The 15,533-nt window shown below is 40.1% G+C and overlaps 1 protein-coding gene across 8 annotated transcripts in view; it reads right to left on the bottom strand.

Annotated features, from left to right (window-relative positions):
- NAV3 (neuron navigator 3) overlaps window positions 1-15,533 on the bottom strand; it is a 463,204-nt gene that overhangs the window by 185,132 nt on the left and 262,539 nt on the right. For all 8 annotated transcript variants that reach the window (XM_035127692.2, XM_035127685.2, XM_035127687.2 and 5 more), the window contains 2 exons: window positions 2,155-2,272; window positions 1,490-1,542 (listed from right to left, as the gene is read on the bottom strand). In XM_035127692.2, coding sequence (XP_034983583.2) covers window positions 1,490-1,542; window positions 2,155-2,272 — 171 coding nt within the window. The remainder of the gene's footprint in view (window positions 1-1,489; window positions 1,543-2,154; window positions 2,273-15,533) is intronic.

Genomic DNA, 15,533 nt, shown 5'->3' with positions numbered 1-15,533 from the left:
GCTCTTAAAAAGCATCCCCATGTAAAGCTAAATGGCTATTTAGCAGCTTGTCTAGAAAGAGTCTTTCACTCCTTGGATGGGGGCGTCAACCCATCCAGAGATCATTTTTGTCCCTTGGAAGCTCTGGGACCACAGGGATGTCACATAAGCAAGATATCATGTGAAACTATGTGGAAGTAGTAATCTGAACCAACACTCACTATGGCTGATGGCACTAAGAGCTGCCTGGAATAGGTCAGATTACTTTTAGGCTGCAATCTGGGAATGTCCCATTAAACTCAGTGGAGCTGACTTCTGAGCAGACATGTACAGGAATTAGAAAGATATGGTATTCCTTCTTGTCCCTTCCTTGCTGGCCTGTATTACTATTTCCCAGACATTTCTTCACTTTTCATGTAAGCTGCCTAGTGCCATATAGGAGTGAACTTAACTGCAATGTTTATGTAACAAGATTCTGAATTTAACGTTTCACTACTTGTTTTTGTTTCTTAATGGCAGAAACACACAAAAGTTGTTATCTCAACTTGAATTAGCCATCTTTCTCTTAGATGATCAACACCAACACCTGCTGCTTAGTTTTGCCCCAGCAAGCAGCTTGTCAATGAAGAGTTAATTTTAGTATCTTCAGCCTCCTGTGTCACACTGAATGTTAGCAGGCTCCTTTCTCATCTATCTAGCAGAGATTTTACCCAAAGTATGATTAGCAGCTAAAACATACAGTGTCATTATGCCGCTAAGCAATTAAAACAATCCTCTACAAATGTCATTAAAAACACACACACACAACAACAAGTGGGGAGAAAATTAACTGAGGGATCTGGGGAAAGGGAGACTCCATGTGTTATTTCCACAACATCCTACACTGCAGTGAATTCTCTTTATAGCCACAGACACTGCTAATCAATAAAGAGTACAAAATTTAAGTCCCACTTCTGGATGGGAAACTAATTGCCTTGGGATATATGCTGACTTTCAAGTACTTGCTGGTTTTAGCTCAGTCTCTTCCAGCAGAAGGTTACACATGTCTCAAGAGATACTTCTTAAATTTGTAAGTCAGACTATTTAACTGGACTTCATTGTGGACAAGCAGAAAGGCTATTTATATTCATTAAGAGTTGGCAAACGCCTTATTTCAAACCAGTAGTCCAGACACAAAGACTCCACTCAAAATTGGTACTGCTGTTTTCTGTCTTTAAAGCAGCTTTGGAATTGAAAGTATCCATATAAATCTGAGTAACATAGAAATAAGTTGAAATAAATACATTCATAATTAATCTAATAGTCAGTGCTAATGGCGTTTTCTAGTTCAGCTCCCTTATACCCTGAACTTGCTTCTATCCAAAGATAACAAACCAAGTCTACGTTTTCTAAAAGCCAAAGGAAATATGCACAGCATAATCAACATAAAGTAAAAATGAATAGCCAGTAGTACACAATCCAGTAAAGCTCAGATGTGACATCATAACACAAAAATCTGATTTATTCTTACCATTTGAGACTGGCTTCGAGGACAGCCATTGATATCTTCAACCTTTTCATTTGCTGAAGGAAAACAGTGAGGGTTAAAAAAAAAAGTCAGAGTAAACTATGTGACCACAAAGGAGAAAGTAAACAGACATACAAGAATTTTGCAGATCCTGAACTTTGCTCTAAGCACACTGAAACCCTACACAGTAACAATCTGCCTTGTTAACAGCAGTTCCTTCCCTGTGCACAAATCATGCAAAGGGGAAGTGAAAAAGGAGGTTGCTACCAATTCTCCAGCCCCTGCCAAATGACTGCTGACATGAAATCGTCCACAATTGTCTTTGTGGGATCAGGATACAGTTTCAAGGCATCTCAGAAAGTATAAACCACTCCAGCTAATAAAATGCACACATTGGAGACATATGGCTTAATGAAGCATTCATTTCAAACAATGCCAAGTGTGTGAAACAGTTTTCTGGCCCTTAAAAGAATGGTGGAGCAGACACACACACACACACACACACACACACACACACACACACACACACAAATATGTGAGAAATTGGAGGCCAAGTCACAGCTCTCTATTTGGTGCCCATCTTACAGTCAAGCTGGCTCTACTTCTATTGCCTTTTCCTTCCTGAGCCAGAAGTCAGATCATGCTGTGGCTCAGAGCACAGAACTTACCAATGATCTGGATGATTTCTGCTAGCAGAACTCCATCTGCAATGTCCTGTTGCAAGTCCTTGATCAGCCGCTTGTGGCCAGATTTTGCTAGATAGTGATTTGCCCAGTCAGTGTAGATCTGCAGAATAGAGGGAGTGGGAGAAATGGGGAGAGAAAGAGAGACAATAAAAATTCTTAAAACAAATGTTGGCTTACAGATGAGCAGAGTTCTGAAGCACATTCCAGTTTAAGGAGTCAGAAGAAAAAAATAACCTTTAAAACCTTTTAAAAAATTCTGTCCCCATGCCATTTTTTTTTTAACCATGAATGAATCATTTTATTGCACAATGAAACGCCACAGTCACTGTGACCAAGCAAAAGCCCCTTTAGGAATGCCAAGGAAACTTATGTCAAAATTTACTCTTAGTCTGATCTGATTCACTTAAATGTACATAGACTGAAAACGATGCTGAGTGGTGCTGTTTTAAGTCCTGTGGTGTATTTTCCCTGTGTCATTTTTTTAATAGATAGATATATTCCCAGTACCTTCCAGCCCTCCAGATGTATATTAATGCAATAAGTTATCATTGCCACATGGTCTGTTTAGGCAATCAAGTCATCTTTAAGGAGACCTCCCTCAATAACTTGGAAGAGTTTACTGAAAGAGCCATGACTACATAACGGTAAAGAGTACACCTTGTTCAGGAGCAAATAAAAAGGAAACGAAGGGCAAACTGTGTTGCATGTGTGTGTTTGGCACAAATTCATTGGGTTTGTCATTCGCAACCCTGTGGGTGACAATGTTTCTTGTTCACTGTATGCAACAGTCATACAACTGCTTGCTGCAGTGAGACAGTTTCATTTGTCCTGTCACCTTTGCTTAAATGTGCTGAAATGCCCATATAGGGTTGCAAAACCAACACGTACATAGAGGTCACATTGTTGAAAGAACTGCTTATATTTTGAAAATATGCTGTGTTGACAGTTAAACCAAAGATGTTAACAGCGGAAGTCAGTTGGCAGGTTGGACAAGAGAGAGACTGAACAGGAAATGACACTGAGTGTCAATAAGCATATGAGTAGGGGTGATCTGGTTGACATTGTGTGCTTAGATTTTCAAAAAGGTTTTCAGTCCAAAGACTGATGAATAAGGTTATCAGTTTCTGGACATCCCAACTTCACACGTTTTGAACTGGTGGCGCCTGCCAAGGACAGAGATTTTAGAGTCATGGTAGATACTGCAACAAATACATTGACCTCAGAGGCAGGAGTGAAAATGGTTAAATCTATGTCAATAAGAAAGGGGTTGGAAATAAAGCTGCCAGCTATTTGACTCTAGAGTGAGACTGCACTGGGAATATTGTGCTCACTTCTGGTACCCACACTTCAAAAAAGGCCAAGATGATCATGAGACTGGAACAACATTTTTCTGGGGGTACTCAAGTATACACAGTACTGGCACCTTTTTTCTAGAAGAACAGCATGGGTTAAAAGCACTTATAGTAACATTTTCATGGTGAGTACCGTCCCCCTTTTTCTAGAAGAAAAGCACTGAATATAGGCAACATAACAGATAGGCAAACAAGCAGAATTTTTTTAAGACCACAGCTGCCACTTCTCCTCTGCTTTCTCAAGTGTGAAAAATAATGTGCGGGGAGGTTATTCTTCTACCATGGTTGATAGTTAGCCAAACAAAGGGTTTGCATCTCACTGAACTTTGACAAATTTATATTGCTTGTTTATTTAATGTATATACCACTTCATATTTCAACAGAAACCTCTAAGTGGGTTACAATTTCGAGCAAAGGGAAATCGGTATAAGAAGTAAAATATTAATTCCACTTTCAAAATCCATAGTACTGAACTGCAGAAGTTGCACAACTAAAAACAAAAACAAAAACATCATTTAAAAGAATAACCAGTTTAAACTCTTGTTCTAGAGAAGAACCCTTCCTTCAACTGTTTCTCTAGTCCTCTTTCAAAGCCAGTGGGCAGCCAATGCATTGGGAACTCAGATTTCTGCCAGCAGGTGGCTCCCACTAAAGTCATTGGGTGGGTGGGGGGAGCTGTTGCAGAGAGGAATTTGGAATCCGCAGACACAGAAACAGTAGCCACACATTTAACTAATTAACTCAAAAGCACACTAAATTCTCCAAAGTGGGATAGTCCCTAGGGAAGGGTCTTGCAAGGAAAGAGCAGACCATTCACACAATGAAGTGATGGGCACTGAATGGAGCAATAGACAAGGAAAGAGATGTACAAAATAGCAAAAAGTTCACGTGCCTAACACATCAGTGCACACATCCTTTCTGCTTACTTTTATGCTTCACGTATTCATTCCAGCAGTTTTCTTTTCTTAAAGTGTTTACAATATAAAGATTCCTTTCAGTTTTAAAAAAAACACCTGTTTGCAGTTCTGCAATGCCTCTTGTGCATACTTCTAATGTTTTACTACTGACTCCCCTTCCCTCCATCATTTGCATTCCAGATGTGTGGTATTTGTTTAATCTGCATTTTCCACTATGAGCTTCTGTTTTAAAATAGAACTATCACAGCTACAACAGCTGATAATTATCTAATGCTTTTAAGCTGCGCAGTTTTATGTTTCAATTTCCAGTTATGCCGTAGGAAGCAACAGGGCAAACCAAAGAGAGAGCATGGCTTTGTACATTCTTCCAGTGAGCTCTTGCAGTATTCTATTTTGAAACAAATTCCTTGCAAGCCAGCACATAAATAAACTCAACTCTTCACTCCCACGTTCAGCATGCAAACGACATAAAAAGGAAGCAAGTCAGCCATTTATTAGAGTCATTTTGATTTTGACAGGGTGGCAATTCTTGTCTTGTCAATAAAAGTAGGGGAAGGCATCCTCACATGCAAAACTTGTTGTCTTGTTTATTTGTTCATTCAGCTTTCAATTATTTTTCACTATTAGAAAGTTTACACTGACAGACTGTGTCAAGCGTCACATCTAAATGAAAAGCATGCAGAGCATTAGTCACTGTGCTCAACTTTGCTAATGCTTCTCAGTAACTGATCCCTGGAACAAACTACAGACTTACTCATTTCCTTAAAAAGTTCCCTCTCTTAGCCCACTGTTTTGTTTTTTTTATATAAAACAACTGCATTCAACACAAATTGGTTCCACTACATACCAGGAGCTGGAATCATCTGAGCCTTAACAGAACAATCTCAACAAGATGTAAAATAATAAATTCTGCATCTGTGTGGTCCCAATGTGTGTGTGTGTGCAAGGGAAAGCTTAACTCAGGCACCCCCAAACTTCGGCCCTCCAGATGTTTTGGACTACAATTCCCATAATCCCTGACCGACCACTGGTCCTCTTAGCTAGGGATCATGGGAGTTGTAGGCCAAAACATCTGGAGGGCCGCAGTTTGGGGGTGCCTGGTAACTGCTTGCAACATGAAACGCTAGACAGGATAGGACAACTTGAGCAAGGAAGCAACTTCCTTGTGTTATTATCTATCTATTCTTCATGTTAGTATTAGGATTCTTGAAGTACTTGTCATCAGACGAGCAAAGGAAATTATATTATACTTTATAATGCCCAAATATAGATATAAATTTCACACATAGCAAAATTGAACAAGATTTGAAATAACACATTGAATATAAAGAAGCAAAAGTAAAAATAAAAAATAGAAGGATCCCAAGCGATGAGCTTTATCTGCCAAAATATGAGCAATATCTAGTTTGAGGGCTGCTGCGTTAATGCATAGCCATAGAGCATACATCCCTCTAAATTTATGTGGTGAACCACCCTGAGATCTGTGGATAAAGGGCGGTATAAAAATTTAAATGAATAAATAAACTGTTGATTTCTCAGTTGTTAAAAGTGAGAATGATCTCTTAGAAAGTCATGATGTGAGCCATAGAGCCCTAGGCAGCACAGAGGATGTACCTGATGAATAATGGACCAGAAACCCTGTTCAGAAGTTGTTTGCATGTGCATAGAGCATTTGCTGGGCTGTCTGAAAGGGAGGCCTGCATTATTCTCATTGTTGATGCTGTTAAATTTATTAGCCACACTTCACCAGCAGGTTCCAGAGCGTGTTACAACATTTTAAAATCCAGTATGAAAAACAGTTAAATTACAAATTGCTGTCACAGGACTGAGCATACGGCTGCAATACACACAGATAGGCATTCCACGTGGTTTCCAAGTCGATCATGCGAAGTTGCAGACTTCATACAGCTGTGTGCATTTAGGTGCTTCTGCTAAAGCATGGGGTTTGGGACTACTGTGGCCAGAATACTGGGTTCAGGGCTCCTGCTTCCTCCCCTTTGCTTTTAGTGTATGCAATGAAACCATTTCTCAACAGGGCTTCTTTATCACTGGGGTGGGGGAACCTTAAGTGTGTGTGTGTGTGTGTGTGTGTGTGTGTGTGTGTGTGTGGCTATGGCTATATACTTGTTCCCCATTTGTTTGATGAACTTAATAGCTTAAGATGGTACCAAATCACCCCCTGTAATTGAAAGGAACAATGCAATAGAGATATATTCAGTATGTACAATAGTAGGGTATACCGTATGCAGGGAGAGGTAAATGGTTACAGGCACACTGGTACAGCACAGAGCACACCAGACAGCATAAAAAACCTGTGAGCTTAAATTCGAGTATTAAGCCAATGACAACACAAGAAAACCTCCACACTTTCTGATTTTTACAACAGCATCCATTCTTGGCTAATGCAAGGATAGCTTTCATGAGGCAAACTAGTTTATTGGGCTGTTACACCGCTGTTCCAACATTGTACAGCCAAGTATAAGCTTGAGCCAGCTTCCAGAGCTATGTGAATACAAGAAAGTTGTTCATTTTCCACAGCGAGCAAGGCTTGGATCTCCTTTCTGTTCCATTAGTATTGCCAGCCAGCAAGAGGCTCGACAGACCCAGCTGCCAAGCACCTACCAACCTTTGGCTGCCTGATGCTCTGACCCTTCCACAACCTCTGAGAGTCACATTCATAAGAACTCAGAAATGATTTCTCTCTCCCTCACACCCCAGCCATAAAGTTCAGGAGGCAAAGATACGTTACGGTCTCACAGCTGGCCTATTCCACCTTATTTACAAGAGAGACCTGGCAAATCACAGTGGAACAGAAAGCTACCTGATGATACAACTCTGAAAAGCCTGCTTTGTTATACAGACTGGCTTCTGCTTATATCGTGCAGAAGTTTAAACATTTTTGTAGCACTTCTTGAGTCAATTCACATCAGGCAATATACTTGTTTTTTTTCCCCTCTATCACAATGCCCTCCCCAATGAGAGATTGGTACAAGCTCAGGGGACTCACATGCATGCTTGAGGTGAATTGATTAAAAAGGCAAGCTCTTAAATCCTAATGGGATTGTTCAGACACTTCAAGTCAGCCTTATATTATTGGAAACAAACATGTCAGTTTCTGTACTGGTACACTGGTTTGAGCTTTCAGCTTGGTCAATTTGGAGTCAAATCCCAGCTCAGTGCACTATACCTTTGGGGAGATGTCTACCTTAAACATCTGAATACTGGGGATAATGGTGGCTTATCTCTCAGAGGATTGTAACAACCATATAGTGTCAAGATTCCCGACTGGAAACCTCATCTGTCTGTGCAGTTCCCTCTTGAGTGAGGCCCAGAACTGCAGTTTGGAACACCTCACTGGGCAGCACAGGAGTATTCTCCTGCTTAGGACTACAGCTGCCTCCTTAGGCTGCCCACTAGGCCCTACTTGGCAGGAGAAGGCATAAAAGACTTCCTGTTTGGGCTGAGATTTTGCCTAAGCAACTGCAGTCTACCTGGCTCTGGGGTATTTTCGTGCGTTTCACAGCTCTGACTCAAGCCTCCGCTTCCTTGACGAGGCCCAGAAACCCACAATTCTGAAAGTCCAAGCCTTCTATTTGCCCAAAGCAGGCCTCAATGGGAATAGGATGAAGGGAAGAGATGCTCCTTGAGCCATCATTAGAAAGCTTTAACTAAAGAAAAGTTTCCAGTGCTTTGTGGAATTATTGTTTGCCTGGTTGTCTGCAGTTTAGAAAATAGTGGTTAAAATCAGTGCAGTTTTGAAAAGTGCAATCCACCTTCTTGATTAAAAAAATGATGTACAACTGTAGCCAGACACAAATGAAAACTTGCTCCTTGATCTCTGAAACCATCATGCAAAATTTGGTCATAACATTTAAGAGATGCCTAAATGCATAGTGAAGATATAAGGAACTTTTCAATATATATATATAATAGATACAGCTATATATACTGTGTGTGTGTGTGTGTGTGTGTGTGTGTGTGTGTGTGTGTACACTGTACATACACACTTAAATTAGATTAAGTTTACAATTCTATGCACACTTACTCATGGGGCTTCCTGTAAAACATGCCTTAGTTGGGGCCACATATTAAAACAATAAAATCTCTAAGCAAAGACAAAATGTAAAGCTCTGAGCTCTGCTTAAGTGAAGCCTTGTCTTATAAGATCAGACGCATCCCAGGTATCGGTATATAGCTGCATAAAGCAATTGCAGGAAACAGCAGGAGGGGCTGTCTCATTTTCATTCAGCCTTAAGGAAACACAAAAGCTTTTTGGGATGTTAAGCCAGCCACATAAGAGGGGGAAAGACACAGGCAGGCAACAAAATGTATCTGTTTCAAATTGTGACTCAGTTCATGTTATTTAACAGAATACTTTGTACACTGTAACTCACAAACTCTGCCTTTCAAACCCTTGCTGAGCAAATGGCGAGTTCAGCGTGCCTTTTGCTCTCCAGTATTCACATTATGCAGGATTCCAGTGGTTCCACTTAAAATACAAGATAATTAAATAGATTCTCAGCAGTCGTGAGATTAAAAAATAATAATAATGTAAGTACTGTAGCTGAAATCTTCAGTGTAGCAATCATGAACAACCTTTGAAGTCCCTATCTATCTCCAAGCCACAGGGAGAAAAGTACTGAATCATTAAAATCAATGAATGCTTTAAACTACCTGGCATCAAGGTTGTGTTAGGGCAGGCATCCCCAAACTGCGGCCCTCCAGATGTTTTGGCCTACAACTCCCATGATCCCTAGCTAACAGGACCAGTGGTCAGGGATGATGGGAATTGTAGTCCAAAGTTTGGGGGTGCCTGTGTTAGGGCCGCATGCAATATTAGTCCTACTTCACAGGACCCTTTGAAATTGATGGACATGACAAACTTGCCAATTAATTTCAATGGGTCTACTCTGAGTACTACCAATATTGAATATAGTCCCATAAACCTGGCCAGAATTTAATCACCACAACTACTAGCAGCAAGGCTGACATACCAGGGACCAAATTTTCTCAAATATACAGTATGAAAACAATGAGATCTCAGTGAATGCAATAATATTTATGGTAGCTTGAAGCTTTCCTTTTCATGAATTACTGACAGGATTTTTACAGCCAATATGCTATCAGTATATTTATAGCCAAATAACACTATCTTGCTACATTTGTAATACAGTAAGCCACCCCAAGAATGTTTGTGCTGATGGTGACATCTACAACTCTCTCTCTCTCTCTCTCTCTCTCTCTCTCTCTCTCTCTCTCTCTCTCTCTCTCTCTCTCAAAATACAACATAAACAATGACATTTAATAGATGTTGTTGATGATTTTCTTCAGAGAAATATATAAAAAAACTGGAGAGTAAGTACATCCATTTTGTAGAATGTTCTTTATTCAGCTCTTTAGTGGATCTGCTCTTTGTGATCTATTCACCATTTTAGGATGACTCAGGTAACTGTCTGTCTTGCAGTTCCAGCAGAACACCACAGGAAGGTGCTCAAACATCATGCTGCAACTGCAGAAAACAGCAGGCTTGACAGCTGATGCTTCCCAACAGTGTGTTGCTGCAAATGATCACTGTTCAGGCATCGACACATCACACAACTGTTAATTGTGGTGTTGAGTGTCAGAAGAAAAAGAAAACGACACTGGCTGTCAAAATGATCCCAACCAGAGACAAGCATTGCTTAAACTGAGTCATCATCCACCCAACCCCACAGATTAGCTTTAGATCTCAGTTCAAATCCAGTGGCCCCTTTGAACAATAACTATAGGAGGCTTCCAATAAAAACCTCCTCCTACTGATGTATATTATGTGCAGATTCACATTTAGTGAGGCTTGGGCAAGAGGCCGTTGATTTGTTAAATAAAGGGAAGGGGCAAAAATCTGGTGCAGGGGGTAACCATATGACCTGAATAACTTGTACCTTTGCTTGTAATGGTAAGACCTAAACATGAGAAGTGACCAAACGTGCAAGAGTCTAGCATACATGACATGATTTTTCTTTCTCTCTCTCTCTGAATGAGGAAGAGGAAGACTCACTAAGATGGCAGAAACCCACTCCACAGCAACTTGGAGCACTCCAATGGAACAGGGCTTTCATTGAGGCCGGCCCTGTTCTGTGTAACAATATCCCCACTGACATACCACAGGTCGCTTCTATCTATACTTTCCGTAAACAACCGAAGGCATTTTTGCTTTGATCAGCTTTTCCTGTACTCAGTTGTGCTGCTCTTAAAAGGTTCTCTTTTACTGTTTATAATGACACGTTAATAATAATGTTTAACAACACCTCTATCAAATGCCCTGGGGCACATACATGGAAGGCAATTCACAAATTAATTTAATTAATTAATTTATAGTTTAGTCACTGACACATTCCAGCCAGATGCTATCTGAAGGGCAAAGAGAGAGAACTCTTCAAAAAACAGTAGCCCATAGGTCCCAAGGCACCTGAACTCGAGTTAGATTAATTGTCAGGGACCAGCACGGCTCCAAAGAGTGCGGGGTGAAGGCAAGGGACCAGGGTAGTGAACCAGGAAAGGGGACTAGTGATTTACGGGGTGTCACACCACCTGCAAGGCAGGAACCAGGGGCAGTCCAAGGCAGAGGAAGGCACACGACATATAACAGAGGAAGAAAGGGGAGTTCAGGCAAGGGATGGGTCCATAGATTCCCCATCTTCCCCCACCTCACTGTCTCCTAGAACCAGGAGGGGGTTGGAAAGGGAAGAGCAGTGGACCTCTGTGCAGAAGTCGCAGGTTGCAGGCACACAACTCATCAGAGGAGGGGATATAAGGCAGGGGAGGGGAGGGGCCCAACTGTTGCTGCAACTGTTCCATAGGGCCCAGACCTATGGACAGCTGCCTAGAGGATAAAATCATGTTTATGTGTGTGTATCCAGAGCAATGTGGAAACTGCTGTAAATTCTTCTCTTGCCAATAAAGTGTTGACTATCAGACTCATGTCTTCCTTATCTGGGATGACCCATGACGTTAATTAGCAATTGCAGTGGTCAGTTAATTGATGGAGAGAATGACTAAATCCAATCCCTTCTTCCTGCCACTTAAACAACTAACCTGTGATATTACATGCACAGCCTGCCAGTTGGATCAGGTCGGAACTGCATGTCTAGCACCCGTTCTCCTCCAGCTAAGGTTATTGTACAGAAACCTTTATGCCCCCACTGTATTAGGGAAACATTAAGTAAGACAGACATCCTTTCAGTTAATCTACTGTAGGGTAAAGTATTTGCTACACCGTCAGTCAAGACATAATAAAGCAAACCATAGTGTATAGTCTTGACAGGTGGGAAGACAATAATCCAACTGAGCAGCAAATGCTAAATACTTCATTGTACTGATGTTAGTGGACATGGCAGTTTGCAAACAAGGCTTACTCACACATGCCATATTTAATTACAAAACATGCCCACTGGGAAAGGTATGGAAGTAAGTTAGTCCTCTGATGTTTGCTGCCAACAGATGAAACTTTAATTCCTAGAACCTCTCAGCTAGGAAATGGTAAAGGATGTAACTTGGGAGGGAGCAGTGAATAGTTTCTTTTCTGGCAAAAAAATGTGAAGCCACCTTGGGAGGTGTAGCAGCAAAGTTTGTGAAAGAAAGCAATTGTGAAGGTGGGGAGAAGGATGTCCACCAGGCTACAGGTCAATGGAACTTGGCATGAGCGTCAGCGCACCCAGCAATGAACTAGAACAGAAAACCAATTCAATTTGTATACCTGTGGTTGGTGTGTGGGTGTGTTACAATGAGAGATGGAAATTTAGTTCAGCTCACATTTTAATGTGAACTTACCTACTTCACACTTCCTAAAACAAAATGCTGTTGTTGTTGTTTAGTCGTTTAGTCGTGTCCGACTCCTTGTGACCCCATGGACCAGAGCACGCTAGCATGCTGCTATCCGTCAAAATTCACACATTTCCAAATTTTGTGTATCTGATCTAACGTATCTGATCTAACGTTTAAAATTCATCTGTCTCTCTTTGACCCCACTTCCCTTACATTCTGCAATTTACATCTCTTTCTTTCTTCTGTGGTTTTGTACTGAAACAAATCCAGACACAGATACTTTTAAAGCGATGCTTCCCCAACAATATTAACAGGTTGAGTTAACCTCAACCAGATTAATTCTTATTTAGTTTGAAAATCTAATTAGCTTTTTGTTGGAGTTGAGGCAACAACTGTCTAAACTTATTTTAACACAAATGTGCTAACCATTTAATTACCAAACAGTTCACATATAAATACAAGCTGCCCACTTCCATGGCGTACAATTTTGCTTTCCTAAACAAAACAGATGTTTGCTAATTCACTGTGTCCATTTTGTTTTTTACTATGATTATGAGGGATCCACAGCTGGCCTTCAGCAACTGTTCAGTAAATGGTTCCTTGTTTGGATTTTTAGAAAACATATTATACCACACCAAATTGTTTACTCTGTTTGATGTACTAAAGAAATAATAACTGAAGAAGTAAGCCAACACTTAAGGCAATTCATTACCTTTGAATTCAATTCCACAGACACAGACAAAGCACAACATTAGTAATGTGATCCTACAGGTATTTATATTAAAATCCACGCATTTACCTTGCAGTATGCTTGTTGACTCTAGTAGTGGTTTAATTTACAGCCTGATTCTGAAATTATTTTGGTGACCCATTTTCAATTCTTAATGAGTAAAACTAACTTACTCAAGAATCTAGGGCATTGCTGAATAACTATTTTGCTTACCAAAGCCACCACCTTTTCTATATGCACCTCTTTTAGTGTTAGACCACACCACTCTTTCCCCTAAGAAGCTACATTTCTCTAAATCATTTTGATCATCAAACATCAGTATATTAAACATTAGATTCAAAGTGTATTTTGCTCTATTTTAAAAAAAATCCAGTTTAATCATTCCATAGACTCAACTGGGTCTAGTGGCTAGGTTGTGGGACAGAGGCACCTAGGATCAATTCTATCTCACCCTTTCAAGACTCCCTAGGCAGATGCACAAATGTTGGACAAGGTCTGGGGAAACCTGGGTTCAAATTGCCACTCAATGATGTAGTTCACTGATAGACCTTGAGCAAATCATCAACTTTCAACTTAACCTATTTTGCATGTTTGTTAGGAGGAAGAAAATGAGGAAGAGGATCATATACATGACCTTGGTCTCCTGGGAGAAAAGGTGGCATATACACATAATAAATAAACTGCACATCACTATTGACAAATAACCTTATTGTCTAAAGTACTCTGAATGCTAACATCATTTTCATCACATCAATTCAAAGCCAAATTAATTCAATTGGGCACTTTAACATTGGCTTTAAAAAAAATCAATGTAATTTAATAATATAAGGTAAAATATATAGGTTTTAAGTGGTTTGTAGATTGGCAGTAGTAAGGATGAAAAAAAGATGTGGAAAGGAAGAAACAGTTCTACAAAGCCTTGGCACAGATCCTGCATATGAAATTGTTACTTGAAAACATAGGCATTTTTTATGTAGTTTGAGTTCTGTATTACACACATCACAAGATTGATCCCGATGGTTCCCAACAGGTGGTCCGGGGACCCCCAAGGGTCCGCGAGCTATGCCAGAGGGGTCCGCAAGATGCTATTAGAATAAAAAATATATTAAATATATTTCGTATGATAACAGATTTTTTGTTTTGACTGCTTCCTGCATGAGCAGAGTCTAGCGCAAAACTAGAATTAGATAGAGGCAGTAGTTCTGCTGTATGCCATTAGGTGGCACTTTACAATTACTGTTTTGCAAAGAGGCAGCGCACGCATTCTACTAACGCTCACCTCCCCAAGATGCTTTGCGTGTGTCGGCTTCATTTGTGCGCTACTGCGCAGGTACCCTGTCTTCTCCATTCCCCTCCCTCCTCCCTGGCGCGCGCTGCCTCTTTCCAAAACAGTAGTGTTTGTAAACAAAGCGTTGTTTTTCGCGGAAGCTACAGTTTGCGTAGTTAAAAATGGACCGTTGGTTAAAAAGTGGCTCGTTAAAACGACAAAGGCCTACAGATGAAGAGGAAGAACTGTAAAAAACGTATAAATATAAAATATAAAAAGACTCTTAATTTGGCTCTCACTTTTTAATTTTAGGATTAGGAATTAATGGGGGTCCTTGTCACAATAGCGGCTCGATGAGGGGTCCTCGGGAAAATTTTGTTGGGAACCCCTGATCTACAGTATTTGAATTTGGCTTTTGTCTGAATTCACAGACTTAGTAGAGTTATGAGTTCACTGTGGTCCTCTTTTCATAAGCTGACTCTGAAAATAATGTTTCAATTTTCCTTTGCAGAACTAATTGGTTTATAATTACACAATTCTAACACACAAGTAATGAGATCCTACGCCCTGATAGCTAAACACATTCAAGTATCTATCTATATGATCTACTCATGCTTCTGTTGCCATTATTATTATTATTATTATTATTATTATTATTACTATTAATGTCTTTGATTAGTCAACCTCTTATAATTGCTATTAGGGATCGTTAAGTATACAAACTGGAGACAAGAAGAGAAACAGATATAGATATAGATATACACATAAATATCTGTTTCCCTAATTGTTTCTCTCTCTATGTATATATTCCAGTTATTGCTATTCAGTTATTGCATCAATTAAATTCCATACTTCTTTAATTAAAGCTCAACAGCTCAACATTGTTTCAAAAACTTTAATTCCAGAAGACTTTTAAAAAGATAAATCTTGGTTGAATTTCTAAATGGTAGAAAAACTATGGCAGTGGAACAAGCTTTCCAAGAGGATTGTGGGCCCTGACTCACCGAAGGTCTTCTAGCAGAGGCTGGGCAGTCATCTTTTGGGGGTGCTCCAGCTCTGGATTTCTTGCATCAAGCAGTAGGTTGAACTAGATCAGTGCTGTGCCAAATATTTCTCCCATGTTTCTTTTTAATTAATGGACAAAACATCCATGCAAAAATCAACAAAGGGAAGAAAAAAAACTGGATAAATTCTCATGGAGGAGGTGCAGGGTTTTTGTTATGCTTGCCTTCCATTCGAAGTAACAAAGACGTTGCGAGTGTCCTTTCTTTTATTCTGCAATCAACTTTCCA

This window comes from Zootoca vivipara, chromosome 10 (assembly GCF_963506605.1).
Source record: "Zootoca vivipara chromosome 10, rZooViv1.1, whole genome shotgun sequence".
NCBI lineage: Eukaryota > Metazoa > Chordata > Lepidosauria > Squamata > Lacertidae > Zootoca > Zootoca vivipara.
Note: the sequence above shows the minus strand (reverse complement) of the source record. Positions and strands in the feature narration are given on the sequence as shown.